Source organism: Vitis vinifera, chromosome 1, assembly GCF_030704535.1.
Source record: "Vitis vinifera cultivar Pinot Noir 40024 chromosome 1, ASM3070453v1".
In the NCBI taxonomy this organism is placed as follows: domain Eukaryota; kingdom Viridiplantae; phylum Streptophyta; class Magnoliopsida; order Vitales; family Vitaceae; genus Vitis; species Vitis vinifera.
Window position 1 is genome coordinate 10,929,351 of NC_081805.1, and position 20,407 is coordinate 10,949,757.

The 20,407-nt window shown below is 35.9% G+C and overlaps 4 protein-coding genes across 6 annotated transcripts; 2 read left to right on the top strand and 2 right to left on the bottom strand.

The window, feature by feature from the left end:
- Nucleotides 1-1,508: 1,508 nt before the first annotated feature.
- On the top strand, nucleotides 1,509-8,577 carry LOC100251843 (protein PTST homolog 2, chloroplastic). Of its 2 annotated transcripts, XM_002269492.5 has the most exons (8): nucleotides 1,509-2,572; nucleotides 2,956-3,119; nucleotides 3,601-3,795; nucleotides 3,890-4,113; nucleotides 4,979-5,124; nucleotides 5,208-5,355; nucleotides 8,021-8,089; nucleotides 8,183-8,577. In XM_002269492.5, exons 1-8 carry the CDS (start codon nucleotides 1,989-1,991, stop codon nucleotides 8,276-8,278), a joined length of 1,626 nt encoding a protein of 541 aa, XP_002269528.1. In that variant the 5' UTR covers nucleotides 1,509-1,988; the 3' UTR covers nucleotides 8,279-8,577. The 2 variants fall into 2 exon arrangements, with proteins under 2 accessions (XP_002269528.1, XP_010652524.1); XM_010654222.3 differs by lacking the exon at nucleotides 3,601-3,795 and having other exon boundaries at nucleotides 1,851-2,572.
- On the bottom strand, nucleotides 8,552-12,197 carry LOC100246710 (ultraviolet-B receptor UVR8). Of its 2 annotated transcripts, none has more exons than XM_010654231.3 (8): nucleotides 11,807-12,197; nucleotides 11,569-11,721; nucleotides 11,025-11,183; nucleotides 10,190-10,363; nucleotides 9,758-9,889; nucleotides 9,566-9,652; nucleotides 9,125-9,223; nucleotides 8,552-9,029 (listed from the first exon to the last, which is right to left on the bottom strand). In XM_010654231.3, the coding sequence occupies exons 1-8, from the start codon at nucleotides 12,000-12,002 to the stop codon at nucleotides 8,839-8,841; spliced, it is 1,191 nt and encodes a 396-aa protein (XP_010652533.1). In that variant the 5' UTR covers nucleotides 12,003-12,197; the 3' UTR covers nucleotides 8,552-8,838. The 2 variants fall into 2 exon arrangements, with proteins under 2 accessions (XP_010652533.1, XP_010652539.1); XM_010654237.3 differs by having other exon boundaries at nucleotides 9,125-9,220; nucleotides 11,807-12,113.
- Nucleotides 12,198-13,602: 1,405 nt separating this feature from the next.
- LOC100853274 (uncharacterized protein At1g27050) lies at nucleotides 13,603-14,828 on the bottom strand. The gene is made up of 2 exons (XM_003631236.4): nucleotides 14,265-14,828; nucleotides 13,603-14,050 (listed from the first exon to the last, which is right to left on the bottom strand). The coding sequence occupies exons 1-2, from the start codon at nucleotides 14,601-14,603 to the stop codon at nucleotides 13,826-13,828; spliced, it is 564 nt and encodes a 187-aa protein (XP_003631284.1). The 5' UTR covers nucleotides 14,604-14,828; the 3' UTR covers nucleotides 13,603-13,825.
- Nucleotides 14,829-18,460: 3,632 nt separating this feature from the next.
- LOC100853229 (uncharacterized) lies at nucleotides 18,461-20,352 on the top strand. Its single transcript, XM_003631235.4, has 2 exons — nucleotides 18,461-19,331; nucleotides 19,874-20,352. Exons 1-2 carry the CDS (start codon nucleotides 18,811-18,813, stop codon nucleotides 20,286-20,288), a joined length of 936 nt encoding a protein of 311 aa, XP_003631283.1. The 5' UTR covers nucleotides 18,461-18,810; the 3' UTR covers nucleotides 20,289-20,352.
- Nucleotides 20,353-20,407: the final 55 nt, after the last annotated feature.

The window sequence follows — 20,407 nt, forward strand, 5'->3', positions numbered from 1 at the left end:
TACGCTCGATCAAGCGAAGGCAAGGGATCTTGAGAAAGGATATTGGTTCGTAATTGAGCGTACAGATCAGTGTTGAGTCCCATCAAGAAGTCATGTAATTTTCCTTGTTCACGTCTTGCTTGGTGCAATGATGCGGCAGTACAAGACGAACAACAAGTGCAAGAAATTAGCGGTTCATGCTTAAATAATTCCTCCCATAATACATTCAATTGGCCATAGTAAGTTGTAACAGACATAGATTTTGATTGCTCACACTTAGCAATTGAAGTCTTTAACTGTTGAATTCTTGGGCCATTAACCATAGCATATCGTTGCTTAAGATGCTCCCATAAGCGTTTTGCATCACGAAATTTAGATAGGGTACTCTTTACCTCGGGATCGATTGTGTTTGTAATCCAAGAAACCAACATTGCATTGACGGTGTTCCAATCAGATTGGGTATATGGAGGTTGTGGTCCGGTGATAGTGCCTTCCAAAAATTCGAACTTGCGGCGTGCCTCCAATGCCAACTGAATATCGGAAGCCCAATCATCGTAATTGTCGCCGCGTGAGCGAGTGGGAGTGATGAAGTCGCCTGGTCGGTCTCCTATGCCGAGAAAAAAAGGTGAATTCATCTCCCTTTTAGGTGGCGGCAATGGTGGTTGTTCATCGTCGCCGGCCATTGTTTTATTGTGTGTGCATGTCAGTGCTCTGATACCATGTAAAGTGTGATTAAAGGGTCAAAGCTTAACGATATTCATCCATGTAAATATATAGTACATCAAGCAAACCTAATTAAGGGAAAATCGTGAGTTTAGGAAACATTCCTAAACAATGCCGTGAGTTTAGGAAACAATCCTAAACAATAACTCCTAGAATATATCATAATATCTCAACATTTAGGAAACAATCCTAAACAATAGCAACTACTTTCCTAGAATATATCATAATATCTCAACATATTGTTTATTGTATCTTATTTTTAAAAAGAAATATGTATTTTTTTAAAATTATGATATTAAAAAAAAAAAAAATCATATGAGGACCATGAATGGAGATGACCATGATTGGATACGGTGGGCAGTGAGCAGATGAGTGCTAGGAGGAACAACACTCAATTAGAAGGGGAATGAAACAGGAATCGTTCAATTAGCCCCTAAAATAGGTAAGACGGTTGTCCAAATATAATAAGACAAGTTTGACTCCTTCAGTTGACGTTCTGATAATATTCACCTTTATATTTCTTTTTCTTTTTTTATTATTATTATATATTTATTTTTCTACCGACTTATAAATAATCATAAAGAAGTGTATGTCGGCTAAGAATGAAAATTAAAAACATCGGAAATAAAGCGTAGGAGAGAGGTGTGCCCATAATCTGGGACCAAAACAACTAGATTGAGTTGCCATTACAAGCCACGTGGGCCTCACTTCCACGAACAAGGTCAACCACTAACTTTTAATCTAACGCCATCTCCAAAAGCCCAACTAAATAAATATTTTTCCTTTTGCCAAACAGGAAACATAATAATTTGCCTTTTAGCATTTTCTGTATATTGTTTCTTTCTTGGAAACACTTCACAGACTCTGGGAAAATGGATTGAAGGAAGGAACAAAATGAATTGGTTCCTTGCTTAAATTCAAAGGAATCAAATATTCTAGGAGAAGAAAATTAAAAACAGGAGGAGATTCTCAACTCTCAAGTCCCAACCTCATATACCTCAACACAAAACAAAACAAGACAAGACTTGCCCCACAAATCAGCTACAACAAAAATCCATTCACACTTTCCCCGCTCAGGCTTGCAACGCTTTATGGGCTTATAATAGCATTTGGATTTCATTTATTTTTAATATGTATATATATATATATATACACATAAATACACGCATCATTATTAGCAAAACCTGTGCTCTCACGCTATTTCATTTTCAGCCACTGCATTTAGCTTTTCGGAGGAGCCTCTCCTTGTTTCTTGAACCACAAGTGTTGGACGAAATGCCTGAGCCATGCTCTCCTTCACTGTACCTTCTTGCCGTTTCCTTGTTTCAAGAGATTTGAATCTCTTCCCCACCTTTCCGTCCCTGGTTTTCTTGATTGACCCAGGAAAGGTGAGACAGAGAAAGCAGTTTCGGCGGCTCAGATTGGCGGGGACGAGGGGGATTGGGTCTTTGGCGAGAGGGGTTGTGAGGCGGTGTCAAGAGTGGGAGAGCGAAGGGGATTGGGGGTTGGAGGAGGAGATTTTGGAGTTCATGAAGAAATCTGAGAGACCAGAGGCGTTTCCCTCCAGGAAAGAGTTGGTTGATGGTGGGAGGATGGATTTGGTGGAGGCTATTGTTGAGAAAGGTGGGTGGTTATCCTTGGGTTGGGATTTGGATGCTGAGGAAGGGGTGCTTGATGATGATGATGATGATGATGGCCGCCATGTTACTGATTGGGATTTGATTATGCGGAAAGCAAATGATGGCGATTTGGTCTGTGGCGATGGCGGTGGTGAAGCCAATGATTTGGAGGTAGATGAAATTCGTGTTTCGGGGCTTTTAGAGGCCGATTCTTCTGATTTGGATTCAGCTTCTTCATCTGGTAGATCACTGTGAGGGTTCTATTTCAGTTCACCTGTTCATGTTCTTTGTTTTAAGTCCCTCCAATTTTTTCTTTTTCTTTTTCTTTTTCTCTTTCTTTAGTGGCTATTTTTAGAAATCTGCAACTGGAAATACAACCCCAGAAGGGGATTTTGGAGCTATTTGCGGAGAGCTTGTACACTTGCTTGAATCTTGACTTCTGTTGCAGCTAAAGACACAATCTTGTTAATGTTTTCTTTTGGGAGGAACAGTTGCAAGTGTGATGTCATTTTTCTTGAATAGTGACCTTACCCCATTTCAATTTTACTTGGCTGTTCTATTTGCTTAGAGAAGTAGGAGCTATGCTTTTCATCCAACCCCATTTTTATTTGACTTGGCTATTCTGTTTGCTTAGAGAAGTAGCAGCTGAGGATAATACAGGGATTGAGGGCATATTGAAAGGATTGGAGACACATAGAAATGTGACTTTTGGTGTCGGCATGAGAGAGAAAGGAAATGGGAGCATCTTAATGAACAACAATGGAGATGATTGGCATTCTGGAAATTCAACAAATGCGGGTAGGTTGGTTTTCTTAATTTTGAATCAGTTTAATATTTTTCCCTAGGCTTTGATTTTCTGTGATCAACATGACTCAAAAGCATTGTTAATTTAGTATTGTGCTTTCTTGTCAATTTTTGCTTATAAGCATTTTAAAAGACAGTAAGAACTGTCATGAAACTGGGTGTTAGGTTTTTGAAATATCTGAATGTTGGGTCCATGTGTTGTTTATTATGCTCGAGAATATGAAATTCTAATTTTCAGCTTAATCTAATAACATTAATGCTGATGTGGTTTTTTTCTTGGATGAACATTCTAATGAGTTTTGTGCTCCTTTCAAAGAGAGAATATTTTTAGTATGATGATGCATTGAGTGGGAGTCACCGTTGTGATATCTATTTTGGTTATTAATTGTCATTTTACTCACTGAAGGTTCAGTTTGGTTTGTTTTTATTTGGACATTCTAAAACATAACATGTGGTGTTTCTTACACTGCAAAAGACAGCTCTGGCCTTGGAAAAATCAGCAGACAGACATCATCCATTCACAACAAAGGCATAATCAAAGATTCAGGGGGGAAATATAGTCAGATGAGATCTTTTTCAGACCTTGATGGTTTAGGCAACTCACTTAAGTCTGAAATGTGGAGAACCTGGGGTGTTTACAGGGCAGGATTTTCAGTAATGGATGTTGAAGGTGGTGCTTATCCTAGTTAAAAATATATAAAATTGAAGCATTTTGGATGAAGTGATTGACCAACAAACAAACCTCTCTTTGTTGAAATGTGCAGCTGCTGAAATTGCTTGCAACGAGGCTAGAATGGAAGAGGTGATTGATATTTCAAAAGATGAAATACTTGCAATATCAGAGGGGCATGATATTTCAAAAGAATTGAACTCTCATGGTAAAGAAGTCAACCACAGTGAGATACAAAGTCGCCTTCAAGATATGGAGTTGGAGCTTTCCTCTATACTTAGGGCATTGAAATCCACCAGTGACGGAATTGTTCCACTGGTAGGGCAATATTATCCTTTCTATAAATGAACATGAATAAGAAATATCAAACATGCTCCTTTACTTATCAAAAAAAGGAAATATCAAACATGCTAATCAGAAAAAGTTCCAAAATACCATTTCTTACTCTGATGTAACAAAAGCAAATCCGACTCTACTAGATGATCGATTCTAATACAGAACCTAAAACCCCCTATCTATTTTTTGGATTTATTTTTCCTCTTTATTATGGTGTAAAACCTAAAATTCTCAATTTGTTTTTCTATTATTTTCCCTCTCTAATGGTGTATTGAAACAGTAGTACATATTGTGTCCATGTATGTAGATTTGAGTTGACAGTATGGCTATGCACTATGGCTTATATATTTTCCTTTTGTACTTTTAAATTTACATTTTAGAGGAGAAAATTGATAAAAAACCAGAACCTCAATTTCCTTCTTGCTGAAATGAATAGACTTGGGCTGACTTTTTCCTTTCCAATATTTTTGGTTGACCATCTTTGTTCTTGTGTGCAAGCATATAAACTTAGAATGATAAAAAGCAATCAGGTTTATGATTCTGTTATTAATTTATCAATTTGGTCATGAATTCATCAGGTGAGTTGTCTTGCTATGTGAGTCTAATTATGACAGAGGCATGAAACAGTATAGGAGTACCTGCAGATAGGGAAAGTTTTTATTTTTGCAAGATAGGAGATAATGCTTTAAATTTTCAAATATATTGGCTTCTTCTCAATCTAAGAAGAGTTTGACCTGTTTATTCATTTCTTTTTTTCTGGGGACTTTTCCTTCTTGTACTGTTCATCAAAAACTTGTTTAAGTTTTTGCTAATAACTAATAATCCTGGAATTCATTTTTTTCTCTAGGGAAATACAAGTTCCTCTGATGATTTGCAGAAGCTTTCTGATGCTTTGGAGTTCCAGGAAAATGAGATCATGAATTCCCAGGACATTTTGCGGTCATTACGAGCAAAGTTGGCAGTAGTAGAAGGAAAGATGGCCCTAGCCATAATGTATGCATCATTTTAATTCCTTCAATGGTGTCTACCTTGAACCTGCTCTAACATTGACGGTGTCCCATTCATACCTTCAACAGTGATGCACAAAAGCTGGTGGAAGAGAAGCAGAAGAGGATTGGTGATGCTCATAGCACTCTACAACTTCTTCGTTCTTCTTGCATAGTTTGGCCTAATTCAGCTTCTGAGGTTCTTTTGGCAGGATCTTTTGATGGTTGGACCACCCAGGTTTGGCTTAATCTTTAAATGTTTGGTTAATTAAACTGATATTAGTGGATTTCCTTTGTACTTCTTGATATCATCTGTAACTAAAGTGCAACCAAGCGGTTACTCAATTATGTGGTGAAATTACAGTTTTGTTCTCAAAGGTTAGTTTGGCATTACCAAGATGCATTAGGACTAGTGTGAGAAAACTCATCCTTCTTCCTTGTGGTTCCCTTGAAACATCAAATTCCTTTCAATGTAGCTACTCATAGTATTTAATGATAAAGTAAAAGCCTACTTCTGTAGTCTGATAATAAAGCTGTTAACTAGGATGGTTTGGCTGCACAATGAAGAACATCTGTGGAAAAGTGTGGACAAAGATCAGGTTCAAGTTCAAAGTGCTGCAAGGAAGAGGACCTGAATGGTTTTGATGTTGTGAGTCCATGGACAAAGTTTTAACTTAGCCAGGACCTAGTAGTTGCAATCAAGCTCTATGGAGCTGATTTTTGTAGACTGTGACTGCTGGAAACTCAAAAAAATAAAATAAAATAAAATTGAAATTCACTAACAAATGCTAAGAAAAAAATTACTTTGTTTGTAATTTGTGGAGTTGGGCTAGGGTGTATATGGGAGAGGAGTCCTCTTCGCTTTTAGGTTTTTTGGAATGGCTTGCTGTTTCTTAAGGGGTGGTGAGTGTTTTGTTTTTGTGTTTTTGCTTCTAGGCTGCTGTGTATACTACCTGTATGCTTTGTGGCTTTTCGCCCTTTAATATATTTGTGCTCATTTATCAAAAAAAAAAAAACAAATGCTAAGAGTAATTGAAACATCTTATCATAACTATCTGGGAACTCATAACCCACTTACCACTTAAACATATTACATATGAAAATGTGCTCTGATTTCTCTGGGGTTCAGCAACTTGCCATACTGAATGTCAAGTTAGAAAATGTGAATTTCCCCCTCTTGCTAGAGTAATTTGGTTAAAAAATTATTAATTGCTCAATAGGTGTATTTAGAAACTTTAAATGGTTCTTTGGTGTCCAAAATTGAGGGGGTACATGATATTCTGGACTCTGAATCACCTGAAATTGTAGTTTGTTTCTAATGGTTGCTCACTTGTCTTCTTACCTCAATGCTTCCAAGGAATGTAGTATACTCGGGTTTCATTTGCCTTTGATTCTCATAAATCTCTTTACTCTCTAGCATAGATGATAGGCATATTGTTTGCCATCCAAGGAAAAAGAAAAATATTGTAGTTCTCTTTTATTAGGAAGAGAGGCTGTAAAATTTGTGATTCCCCCAGTTGTATAAGCAGTCAAAAGGTCAACTGCTCTTTTATTTTTTAAACTTTATAATGAAAAACCAACATTTTATTACTATGAAATAAGTAAATACCAAGAAGGATGAGGAATCCTTCACCCAAACTCAATCACTATGTAACTCTAATCAAAAGCAAGAAAAACTATCTACTTTGGACATCAATGAAAATGCACACAATTAGAAGTGATTTCAACTACAAACTCTTGAATGCCAAATTGCCAATATGAGAAATCAGCCTTGTGATAAAACTAGTGTGATCTTTGATAATCTTTAAGTCACTAGATTTGATTGATAAACAGAAGAGCACCTGTGATATATAAACTGCATTAATGACAAGTAAGGTGAATATGTTATGCTCAAAATATATATATTTAGGAATTTAGCTACCAGATTTCTTCAGGTTCAGAATCATCCCAAAACATGTAGTGCTGTGCCATTCAAAATTTCATCCCAATTTGTGTTGTGTATACTGACCAATAAGCTGGCTGGAGTATGCATTAAATATGTGTGTCGAGTCCAATTCCTAGAGCGGTAATACATGTATTGATATGTTGATTTGTTGAAGGAAGGTTTTAATCTGGATATTAGTCATTCAGGATGTGCTTAAAGTGCACCTAGGCCCTAGGTTCAATGATGCCCTAGTTATAGAGGTGTGTCTACTCTATTTTTCCTTTTTTAAACCTTTTATTTTTAAAATTTCTAACTGTATTGAAATTTATATAATTTAGTTACCTTTTTTTTGTTAAATGCTTGTTTTAAATGTTTGGAATCTTAAACCTTTTGTTGCATGGATTGGATTTTGGATCATATTTTATAAAATTAATATGCATCCTAAATTGTATTTCACTTTGCTCAAGTGTATGTTTTTTGTTGCACCTTATGCCCTAAGTGCTCCTCACACCCTTTTAAAACCACATCTGGATCATTAAAAACTATGCCTGCAATGAGATTTGGATGTCTGTAATGCATGAGAAGGAGAGCATTTGGTTCTCTTCCATTATGGATTTGATGGAGCTTTCATTGGGTAAACATCATATGTATGAGCAATCCCTATCTTCAAAATCTGGGGCCATCACTGTTTTGTTTGTTCACTAAATGCCAAACTGCACTTTAGATCAGTGAGCATGATCCTCTGCTGAAGAATGGCATTTTTCTAACTTGCATTAATGATTTATTTCTCTTCCATGAATTCTACTTGGTTCTTTACTAGCAGACATGCTGAAATTTTGCATGTCTGGAATATCATTCCATCTACATTCAGCCCACTCTAAAACATTTTTCACTTGGCCATAGGAAAAATAATTCTTGATATGGTATTATCAGGTTGCTCAACTTTGGTATGAATTTTAACTTATGGCGATGTTTGCAGAGAAGGATGGAGAGGTCAAGTACAGGGATTTTTTCATTGTGCCTCAGATTGTATCCGGGTAGATATGAGGTGAAGTTCTTTGCAGATTTAGTGATGATTCTATATCATAGGCTGTGCTTTCTGAAGAATGACAATTTTCAACCATCCTAAAATATGTTACAGATCAAGTTCATTGTCGACGGTGTATGGAGGATTGATCCCCTTCGCCCACTTGTTCACAGTGATGGATACGAGAACAACCTTCTTATTATTACATAAGACTGCACAAAGGGGCATGTAACACAGGGTTTCTTTTTATATCACTATTATTTCCCCTTCAACAGCTAGTTTTGGTTGTCTTTCTTTTCCTTCAAATTTTAGCCCAGTTTTGTATCCAACGTCGTCATCTGATTCACATGTTCTTTTTACCATTTTTTTGGATATTCAAGGTGAGCTTTCTTGTTATGTATTGGAGTTTAACTCCTAAAGGTAAACAACAGTCTGTTCAATGGATGAGACTTGGATAAAGGGAAAACGTCTTTCTAAAAGAAATAAGAGAAAAATAATTTCTATGATAATATCATGGAAACACTTGGCCAGTAGAATACAAGTGATTATAATTATTAGAGTTCTCCCATCAATGTATGTACATTGTGTGATGCAACTGGCAACCGAAGGGAAACAAGTATAACAGCCATGCCAAACTTGCAAGCCGACTGAAGGGTGGATGACTTTATTTTGCCTTTGAGAACACCAATGCTAGAACTGAGAATGGTTCAATTTATGTCATACCTGCTACTCAGGCTGCTGAATGAACAAGATTGTGAATGTGGATGACTTCAGGTCTGAGATGGGATAACTGCTTTTATGGCAAATGTAAACCCACTTCCACAATATACTTTGATCATGGTATGCTGGCCTGGAAGCCTGTGGCCTAGACGTACTGCCTGGGGGCTAATTTGATCATATGTATTTCCTAAGCCAAGCTGACCGTGTTCACCCCAACCCCATGTCTTTATCACCCTGTTCTCTGCAGTCATAGTGATACCGAAAGGAAAAGAAGTTAACATGCATGACAAACAATAAAAACGAATGGAGTGAATATTAAATTAAACAAAATATTGCCTGTTACTAGGGCTGAGTGCTCAGCTCCAGCCGCAATCTGCACAACATTTAATCCATCAAGACCCTGTACTTTCTCCAGATTTTCTTCTCTTGATTCTTCTGGACCATGAAGAAACACCTCAATCACTTGACAAGTAATCAACGAAAAAAAATTATTTCATTTAAGTTCTTTATTCTTTTAAAATAATTGGTTGATTGTTAACATGAATTCTTTACTTTAGACAATACACCTAATATAGAGCATCAAATGGTTGTTTTAATCTTCATGCACCATCTTCCCTAGTTTGCTTAGTTCTTGTTTTCTTTTATTTTTTTGGGTGTGGGATGAAGTTCAAACATAATGTTGTTATAACAATCACTTTATAAAACCCAAGGAGAAATGCATTTTTCAGAATTTAATTCATGACATCTGTTAGATCCAAATTATCTTAACTGCATTACCAGATAAATGCTTCACCTGGCTTCCTTTTTGAGGATCACCAAGGACTCCATGGCGGTTGCCACCAAGCATAAACACTTCCCCTCCACCTGTTTAAGATATCCTAGACTGTTAGTTACCAAGTCATGCATCATGTTCTTACTTTGAGAGAGAAGAATCAAAGAGAAATTAAAATGGACAATGCAGGTCCACACCTGTTAATACTAACATGTGATTCCATCCAAGAGCAACTTGGGTGAAGCACAAAGATGAAGGAAGACACCGAGGGCAGTGAACATCTGAAGTGCTACCAAATCCTCTTCCCCAGGTGTACAAATGCCCATTAGCTTTTGTGGAGGCACCAGATACAACAATAGTAGAGATGAAGAATTAATGAGGTAGACAATATTAACAACCCCTGGAACTAATGCTAAATTGTATCAGATCATTAGTGTCCCTAAAACTTTAGCAGATTTCATGCCCTATTCAAAAGTTTTTCATGATCTGTTTGTATGTGGCATTCTGTATTAACAGACAAAAAGAAATGAGAATTACAGATGATAGAATTCAGATCCACAGTGTTGATGCTACAAATAAATGCTTGTTTCTGTGGTTAAATCACATGGCCTACAGTTTGAGTTGCTTACCAGATAATGCTGCACTATGATCCCCATTGGCATCAATACTAATGATTTCAACACCTTCAAGCCCAACAGTAGCCTGAGGTACACTTATTGATCTGGTATTATCCATGGAAACACCCAGTTGACCACGCTTTCCAGACCCAAACCCATATACTTGATCTCCTGAAAGACCTGTGCCTGATTGATCCCAATTGTTAATACTTGACCAGAGAAAGCTTTTCATTCAGATATGTGCAATACCCAAGGGAGTAAGAAAGAAAGCAAGATATCATACAATTTCCAAAAAATCTTTGCCACCACTAATACAACTATTCAACTGAGATCAATTAGTGTTTCGTCCTTTTCTAACATTTGTATTTTAAATTTTATACTGTATCCCCACTACTCCCTTTGAAGCAGGATTTCAGCATTAGGAAATAATTCCCATTTAAGATTAAGGGGAGCAGCCACCAATCCAACCATGGTGGCATTTGTTCCATGTAAAAAATCTAATTCCTGTTCTAGGTTGAATGATCGTGTTGCAGGATTAGCAGGTCTGACAAGTAAAATAGGTTTTCAAGTCATCTTGAGATTGAGTGGCTTCAGGTTTAACAGCAATTATTTTGCACTCTGTAACCTCCATAAGAAGTTCTATTTGATTTACCTTGTTCATAGAGTTATGTAAGAAGTTAAACGAGCTATGATGTCTATACATGACGATGATATAATGAACCATATGGACGAGATGAGAATCAAACCAATTTAGCAAATTCAGTGATATAGACATCCACCAATGAGCAATTTTACATTAAGAACAATGCAAAGGACATTACTTAAAGGTGACTAGTTACTTATTTACCTTTCAACAAGACTAGTGAATGGCGCATACCACATGCTATCTGATCAACATGCTTTGAATCAAAGTATGACACTTTCACTGGAGAGCAATGTGACTTGCAATCACCATGCCCAAGCTGGCCAAATGAACCATCCCCGCAAGTGAACAAGCACCCAGTGTCTGAAAATTGTGATAAGTGATCATGGAAAACAAAGTTGGAGGCCAGGGAGGGCAAGAAGAATTATAGTTAATGCATCCAAACAATAGAAATAGACGATGCAACAAGGAATTTCAATTAGAAAGATCATAAAAATTATGAAAATTCATATCCATCCAGAAATTTGGAAAAAAGAATGAGAAGTACTTAAAAGATTCCTCCAACTACTCTGTTATCATTGCAAAAATATCCAAGTCCCAACTTCCAAGCCATTTGAGAAATTGAAGAGAATAAACAAATAAGGCAACTAAAGTTCGAAAATGGGACTAATTTCATGAAATGTTGTTGGGATCAGCTGAAGCCATTGGGGGAATGGGTTGAAATATGAGAGAGGAAAAAAGAAAAAACCTGAAACAAAGCCAGAGTGGCTCCATCCAGCAGAAACATGAGTCATAACAAAGCTCTCCAACAACTTGACATGCTTGGGTTGCAAGCTGCTAACCATGTCCCCATGACCCAGTTGACCAGATGTGCCTCTTCCCCATGTCACCACCTTTCCATCTGCAAATATGCATATAAACAAACATTGCCCCAAAATTGATGGCGAGAGAGGGAGAGGGAGAGGGAGAGGGAGAGAGAGAGAGACCGGTGGTCAAGGCAAGAACATGAGCGCCGCCGCAGGCAAGGAGAGAGATGGGTCCGGCGGAGGAGAAACGGGGGAGATCTAGGAGTTGAGGTAGGTGTTCATCTTCAAGCCTGGTCGTGCCTAGCTGCCCATCGGTGCCTGCACCCCAACTCCATATTTCTACTTCTCCTCCTTTGTCTCTTTCGTTTTCTTCCATCACTGGTATTCTTCAATATTGTTTGATCCAATAACTAGGGCTAATGCTCCCAACTCCAAATGTAGCTGTGATCTCTGTTAAAATTCCAATTCAACCCATCTAAAATGAGGGTATATTTTTTTGTTTTAATTAGTATTTGAATGTATAGTTTTCCTAATCATTTATATACCATCCTTGAAGGCATTATATGACAAATTTATGATACTCAAAATCCACTAGTGTTGGTATTATGTCCCATTCCCATCTTTTAATCTAATGCTGTTGGTATTATGTCCCATTCTCATACGTTTTTTCTTTCTTTCTTTTTATTTATTTATTTTTATTTTTTATTAAAGAAAACTACTAAATAACACTTACAAATATGATGGAAAAATAGTCACAATAATTTTTAAAACTAAACTTTTTTAACATCGTAAGGGAAATTTAACTACTAAAAAATTGATTCTAAATTACGAATGTTTTTTTTAGCTAAACGGTCTGATGTTTTATTTATTTCTCTTAATCTAAATTATAAATACATTTCTTAGCTAAATAGTCTACTATTTTATTTGTTTCTCTATAAATATGATGATAATCATAAATATATAAATCCCGAGATAACTTTCAAATATCCTCCATTAATAATATAATATAATTAGAAATATTATTCTTTTTATTATAATAATCTATAACTATTTTCATATCAGCTTCAATCTCTAAGTCTTAGAATCCATTGTTCTTGACGACTAATGTGTCATATCTTAAAGCTATATATTCTACAATAATCATAGAAGCATTACCTATATATTTACTGACAACCATTTCTATGGTACCATTAGAGTATACAATAACTCATCCTAAAGTACTTGTATTATCTATTTTTAAATTATCAAAATTTAATTTAAATCTTCCATTAATAGGAGGAATCTAACAATTCATTTTTTAACCATTCGAGGGATACAGAATCCGATAGGACTCAATCGATTCCCATATGTTAAAAAGAGGGGATTTTATGCTTCCATTTGACATAAATTTAGCCTTTTTGTTGTGCACTCTGCACAAGTGGAATAACCTCTCCTTTATATTTGTAGGTGGATTTGATTCCACACGAAAGAACTGACAAAAAATTCGAAGGGAACAATGCCTTTAACAATATTTTTTATAGAAGTGTATTTTCAGAAACATTTTTGAAAAAAACTAATTTATTAAATGTTTTTCTAAAACACATTAAAAGTAAATTTTTTATCTTTATAAAATTGTTCTTCAAATTTTGCTGCTTTATAAAAACATTTTTCAAATTTTGTTAAACACTTGATTTTTATTAATATAAATACTTCTACGGTTAAAATTACTTTTAAACGGATTCTTAGAAAAGTGAAATGAAACATTCCAAAAATCAATTGAACACAAGCCAAAATCCTCAAAGAAGATTCAGCTGATTTGAGGCTTGTGCATGAAGTGGATCCTATGAATTTAGTCGAATTCTCACTTGTGACACATCAAATATCATCTAAGAAAGAAGCCCATGAACCCTCTGATGAAGGGGACAACCAGTAATCTAAATGAAAATTAGGGTTCCAGGAGGAATGATTTGGGGCTGTTAAAGAAATGCACGTCTGCGTTCAGTCGCTAACCCAGATTTTCATAGACGAATCCTAATGGTTGAAGTGTTACATATGTGAACTACAATGATAGATCTTGATATAATTATCGAATATTCCGTACACGGCTTCACAATCCATACATTTAACGAAAACTAAAAGCAGCAATCAAAGGCATACTCGGCATCTTCGACTACGGAACTGAACTGTAACTCAAACGCCCCAAAGTCACCGGTTCGAAGGCTACAGAATATCATCATAAGCAACCATTTCTCTTCCTTTAAAAGCCACATCTAAACCTGCAATTGGATCTGTCTTGGGCTTCGCACTACTTGAAACAAGCTTATTACTTCTTCCATGCCTGCTCAGAGGCACCTCAGCCCGCAAAAGCTTCGATGAGGACCCATTGTCCTTGTTTGAACCAAACCCTACTGCTGAATTCGGATCTTTCGCCAATAATACCTGTACCTGAAACAAATCCTAGTTTCAGTAACAACGTTGAGGAAGAAACCCTCAGTTTGGTTGCTGAGGAAACAAAAGTTCATGTTTTCTCAGACATAGCAAAGTGGAGTGATAAGAAACTCAAAATTTTAATTTTTTTTTTTTTTCATTTTTTACTACACTTTCTAGGCGACCAAACAGCCCTAATAGAAAATGGGAGGAGAGGCAATTGAAAAAGTACTCTTTTGGAATCAATGGTTATGCCGAACGAAGGGTCTTGAGAGGCGGTGATGGCGGCGTCGGCAGAGTCCTTGGAGCGGAAGGTGATGTAGCCGACTCCGTCGCGGTCGATGCGGATGCGGGAGATGCAGCCGTAGATCTCGAACCGGGACTTCAGGTCGAGGACGGAACACTCTGGAGAGAGGCCGATAACGAGCACGGCCCCCGGGGAGGAGTGCTTGGTGGCGGGCGCATCGCGGGAGGCGGAGTCAGGTAACTCGAGAAGTGAAGGACGACGTCGTTTTGCGATAGAAGATAGAGCGTGGCGAGAGTGGTAGGGTTTCTCTCTCTTGCGGCTCATCCTTCCAAGATGATTATTCTGGAAAGAGCGGGCGGCGCAATTTCATAACCATAACCCATGGCGCGTCCCTCTTCGTGGGGATTTCCATCCACCTAATGTGAAAATATTCAAGTAGATTTCAATTTCGATGAAAATTTTTATAAAAATAAAAGGTTATTAAAATTATTTAAAAAAACATAAAAATCTTATACATGATGGTATAAAATAAATATTTAAAGATTAAAAAAAAAAACAAAGAATACAAGAGTCTATTTGATTATATGATATAAAAACAGTTTTATATTTTAAAAAGCACAAAATTGTTTTAAAATTTTTTTATTATTATTTGATAATTGTTCTCTAAAAATAATTTTTAAAAATAAAAAAAAATATAGAACAATTTTTTTCATAACAAATAAAAATTGTTTTCATCAATTTTTTTAAAAATAAAATATAAATATATATTCGTTTCACTATGTTTTGTGGTAGATTGACTAATTTAATAAAAAATGCTATCTACTATAGATTTCTAAGAAACACTACATTGTCAATATCTCTATAATCATAGGGTTTCACAATTCTAATATCAATTGTCATTAGTAACAAGTTGTCATTTGTGGGGCTATTTACGAACAATACTGCAAATGAGAAGATCTTTTCTACCATTAGCTCTTAATTCTCTACAAGCAAATTTTCATTGCATAAAATATTATACAAGATGATGTGAACAATGGCTTTACAAAGGAACATGTCACATTGGACGTGTGCAACTTTTCGATTGTATTGATGAGTGTAGTCAAAAAGATTATTAGGTTTTAATTTGAACTATGTGGCAAGTACAACATTGGATAATGAACCTATCTTTTTTAAAAAACTTATCTCTTGTGTGATCATGTTGTCATAAATTGATTCAAATGTTGATATGGATCCTTGACAATATATATATATAAAATCTCGAAGGAATTATGTCAAGATACATTGTGCTAATTCTAATAACTAAATGTTATGCTAAAAGCAAAATACGTATGAGATTTTATTACTATTCGCATTGCATGACATCCCAATTTAAAAAGTAAGTTGCATATTAAGTATAAATATATAAGCAAAAAGCTTCAAGTTATATTCAAATACTATTTAGAAATAGAAGTTGAAATTCTACATTTCTCTCATTTCTAACTTTTCCCCTTCCAAAAAGGCAAGTACAATTCTTAAATAGAAAACAAAATACATAATTGTTTCTAGGGTTTATTACACTTTACCTCCTAACTTATAACGTGTTTTGCACATTGCCCCCATCGAGTTTAAAATTGAGTAATGTACTTTTCATACTTTATAATTGCATGCAATGTTCATTTTTGAAGTGACGATGCTACCTTAATTGGGCGAAAGACACATGTGCTTTCCATGTGACCTATTTAAGTGAAGGAAAAAAGGTCATTTCATTTAAAAATCCCCTGAACCCTTATCGAACCCCTCCTTCTTCCTTCCTTCGTTTTCTTTCACCACATTTTTCTTGGCAACCAAACACATATGCAGAAAAAATCCTAACCCAACTCTTCTTCTTCCTTTCTTCGTTTTCTTTCACCACATTTTCTTGGCAACCAAACATGCTTGCCCAAACACATTTGCAAAAAAAAAACCCCTAACCCAAACCCAACCCCCCTCCTTCCTTCCTTCATTTTCTTTCACCACATTTTCTCGACAACCAAACAAGCTTAACCAAACACATTTGCAGAAAAACATAACTAAACTATAAACATTGATAAATTCTAATACAACTTTAATCCAAAAGCTATTTTACCTAGCAGTTAAAAAACTAAATCAAAACACCATTACAATCCAAAATAATAAAATTCAAATCTTCAAAACTGGAATTTAAAGAAATTGGAAAATTCAGGATTTGACAAGTTTGAAGCAGTTGACAGTCTTATTGTGGTGAGGTAGGTTTCATAATTATGGGTGAAATTGGGGTGGAATTTGCTAGCGTGGTGGAAGATTTGGAAGAGAGGTTGAGGTTTTGCGGATGTTTGGGGGAGAGACATTAGAGCTAGGGTTTGACTAGGGGAGTGATGGTGTAGGATTTGAGGAAGGTGGAGTCCACACTGGCAAGGTGGTAATGTGATGGTTGGTTGGTGAAGGGATCCACGGCAGTGGAGGCAAGACATATGGTGAAGATTGAGTGGACGAATGGAGGAAGGAGGACGGGCTGGATTAGGGTTTTGAGGATTTTTAAATGAAATGATCCTTTTACCCTCACTTAAATAGGTCACGTGGAAAACACGTGTCTTTTGTTCAATTATGGTAACACCATCACTTCAAAAATGCACATTGTATGCAATTATAAAGTATGAAATGTATATTACTCGATTTTAAACTTAATGAGACAATATGCAAAACACACTATAAGTTAGGTGGTAAAGTGTAATAAACCCTTATTTCTAATACATGAAATACTTTCAAATACTATTTTTTGAGCTAAATTATGGTGTAACAAGAAGTTAAAGGGCTAGTAAATTCTAAGAATGTTATGTTCATAAAACTTATAGCACCCAACAATCAAACCCCCTAAATTAGTAAATTCCCTTTTCATTATCAACATTTCCTTGTTACCCATAAATGTAATAAGAGGAAGACACTTTTCAGACACCTCAAATAATGTCAAACTCAAAAAATTCAAGAATTTGAAATACCAAGATTTAAATTACAATAGAATTGAGATCAACACAACCATTATTTTAAACTCATACACTTATTAGAATTGTTGCTAATAAAATCTTCTAATTTTTGTTGTGTTAATTTTATTTTATAAGCACACAACATAGCAAAGTTTCTCTCACATTATTGGGCTTATTCATCTATTTCTCGAAACAAAAGGGTCTCCTCCAATTAATTAATTATGTCCCGATTAGTAGCCGTTTTAGTAAAGTTTTAATTGGTCTAGAACATAGTATATTTCCATGACATGCATAGATTAATTTATTTAACTAACCTAAAGATGATTTGTGCAACCTATTTAATATATCTAGTTTACATCCAAGGCATGATTATACACATAACATATTTAAATTAAATAAACATTGCATAGCTCCAAAAAAGAACTTATTCAGTGAGTGCAACAAGGAAAAATCATATTTCTTACCTGGGAAATCAATTTTGAATATTTTATGTGTTTAAAATTAAATTCAAGAAGTATAGATTAAAGGAACCAAAAGGAATTAGGGAGGTCATTTAATAATTTACTTTTGCAGAACAAATACAGGTGTCTCGAATAGAGTGAAAAATAGACTTATGAAAAGATTGATTGATATCTCCTAATTGAAAAATGATTTCAGACTCAAATAAAGTTCTACATTTGAGAGTGGAATAGAGTGGACTTAGATGTTATTGATCAAATTATTTTAGACATATTTTTTTTCTATCTCTCTCCTTGAGAAAGCCAAGACAAGTTTTTTTATCTGTAAAAATGAAAATCAAGGCTCTCATGTTGTGAAAAAAAAAAATGATTCATATATTCATAGTTCAATTTATGATTTAAGATGAAAAAATTGGTTGATGAAACAACCAATCGGGATTTTTAGGCATTTCAGGAGGTAACTCAAAGGCTTTTTTGATTTTTTATTTTATTTTTACGGAAAAAAAAAACAACATTTATAAATAAACAAAAAATATTTTCAACTATTTTTATATTATCATATGAAAATTTGCATTTTTATTTTATATAGATTTGAAAAGAAAAGAATATCAAAATTTTATTTGATTTTGTTGTGTGAAGAGAATGTCCTAAGAAGCCATTTGCAAAGTGGTGCATTATTCATTTAAATTAAAAGAATATATATATTAAGGTAAGAATGTATATATTAGCTAACATTTATTGGGTGTTTAAATGTTGTATTAGCATGTATGTTGTCCTCATGCAAATGCAAATGCAAATGAACTAAATTTGCCAATATCTAAGTGTTCCTCGTTTCATCCCCCAAATTTTTTTTTTTGATCTTGGCTTTTATGCCTTATTGCCATTATAAAATTATATTATCGATAACCCCTAAAAACCCTAGGCGTGTCGGGAGATTGCACTACATTTTAACACTCTATCGAGATATAATTGTCCGACGAAGGATAATTCAACAAGGAGTAACCCTCAGGCCTCAACCAACCCTATGGATGTGGAGCTCAGCTTGGAAGACAAATGATACTTGTGAGTTGTTGTTGACCTGCTTCTGCTTTTCCAATGGCGGCCTCTGTATCATCACCACCACCACTACCGTTAACTGTGTCTTCTAGAAGGACCCATCTCGCAATCTGGCTACATTCCCGCAGTGCCGACAACCAACATCGTCTTTTCAAGCCAAACCCGTCCTTGGCCTTGAGAAATTCACGCCACTCGAGGCATCCTCTTACCATTTCTCCTCCCCATTCCACTCCTGCGCAAGCCTCTCCAGACGAGTTTCTTGATAAAGTTGGGGACTTTGAGGGTCCGCCTGTGAAATTTTTGTTCTGGGTCCTGTTTTGGGCGTCTCTGTCCGTTGCGTGGTTTGCAGCATCTGGGGATGCTAATGCTGCTACTGATTCCATCAGAGCTTCCAGCTTCGGTCTCAAGGTTGCGAGCGCCTTGCGGAGCTCGGGCTGGCCTGATGAGGCTGTAGTCGTTGCCCTGGCTACGCTTCCTGTGATTGAGCTTCGTGGGGCTATTCCTGTTGGTTACTGGATGCAACTCAAGCCTGCAACCCTAACTATCCTATCTGTGTTAGGGTGAGTCTTGTTTTCTTCCTCTTAAAACCCCACTTTTTATATTTTATCTTGCAAGTCGTCATACAATTAATAGAGGGTATCGTAAAAATTCAACCTATTCTATGCCTGATATATATTGTATCTACAGAATTAAAGAAATGATCATTTCAATTTTCTGATAAATTTTCTCTTCTAAACCCCCATTTGGCAGAACATATGTGCTTACTAATAAAACTAACGAGATCTTCAATGTTCTGATTAGTTTTCATTTGATGAGTTTGGTCATTCTAACCCTTTAAACAAATTTGATAGAACGTGTGCTTATAATAAAGGTACTGTAATGACTACTATTTTATCAAAAAATTTCTTTCATCACTTTGTACTTTGAACCTGTTTGACAGAATTTATGGGTTAATGCTTGAGGTTCTACATTTTGGAAAATTCCACTATCTTGTCACCCCTGGGATTATCTCCATGAGTTTTCAGGAAGGGGTTATCTAATTTTTAGTATATAGTTTCTTTGATCAGGTTAAAGCAAACAAATTTCTGGCTGTGTTTTGCAGTAACATGATTCCTGTGCCCTTCATTATACTCTATTTGAAGAGATTTGCCACTTTTCTTGCTGGAAAGAACAAGTCAGCGTCTCGGTTTCTCGACATGCTATTTGAGAAGGCCAAAGAGAAGGCTGGCCCTGTGGAAGAGTTTCAATGGCTGGGCCTGATGCTCTTTGTGGCTGTGCCTTTTCCTGGCACTGGAGCATGGACAGGGGCCATCATTGCTTCTATTCTTGATATGCCATTTTGGCCTGCTGTGTCAGCAAATTTCTTTGGCGTTGTGCTGGCTGGACTTCTTGTAAACTTGCTGGTGAACCTTGGTCTCAAGTATGCCATTGTAACTGGTGTTATTCTATTCTTTATTTCCACATTTATGTGGAGTGTCCTCCGAAGTCTCATGAAGGCTTTAGGTTCTTCAAACTAATATGCAATCTCACATGAACAATGCAATTATTTTTATGGAAGTGTATAGATGCCCTTTAAATTCATGGTAAGTGTGGCTATTGATTGAAGTGACTAGAAGTTTATCATCCTTCCTACATT

Bases quoted from the DNA above. Each gene is read 5' to 3' on its own strand.
- LOC100251843 (XM_002269492.5), top strand. From the start codon at position 1,989: ATGCTCTCCTTCACTGTACCTTCTTGCCGTTTCCTTGTTTCAAGAGAT. The intron at 2,573-2,955 runs GTGAGGGTTCTA...CTGTTTGCTTAG, and splicing joins TCTTCATCTGGTAGATCACT to AGAAGTAGCAGCTGAGGATA. The intron at 5,125-5,207 runs GTATGCATCATT...TACCTTCAACAG, and splicing joins AAGATGGCCCTAGCCATAAT to TGATGCACAAAAGCTGGTGG.
- LOC100246710 (XM_010654231.3), bottom strand. From the start codon at position 12,002: ATGGAAGAAAACGAAAGAGACAAAGGAGGAGAAGTAGAAATATGGAGT. The intron at 11,184-11,568 runs GTTTTTTCTTTT...CACAATTTTCAG, and splicing joins CCACTCTGGCTTTGTTTCAG to ACACTGGGTGCTTGTTCACT. The intron at 9,224-9,565 runs GTAATGCAGTTA...TTCATGGTCCAG, and splicing joins CCAGGTGAAGCATTTATCTG to AAGAATCAAGAGAAGAAAAT.
- LOC100853274 (XM_003631236.4), bottom strand. From the start codon at position 14,603: ATGAGCCGCAAGAGAGAGAAACCCTACCACTCTCGCCACGCTCTATCT. The intron at 14,051-14,264 runs GTACTTTTTCAA...GATTTGTTTCAG, and splicing joins TAACCATTGATTCCAAAAGA to GTACAGGTATTATTGGCGAA.
- LOC100853229 (XM_003631235.4), top strand. From the start codon at position 18,811: ATGGCGGCCTCTGTATCATCACCACCACCACTACCGTTAACTGTGTCT. The intron at 19,332-19,873 runs GTGAGTCTTGTT...TGTGTTTTGCAG, and splicing joins ACTATCCTATCTGTGTTAGG to TAACATGATTCCTGTGCCCT.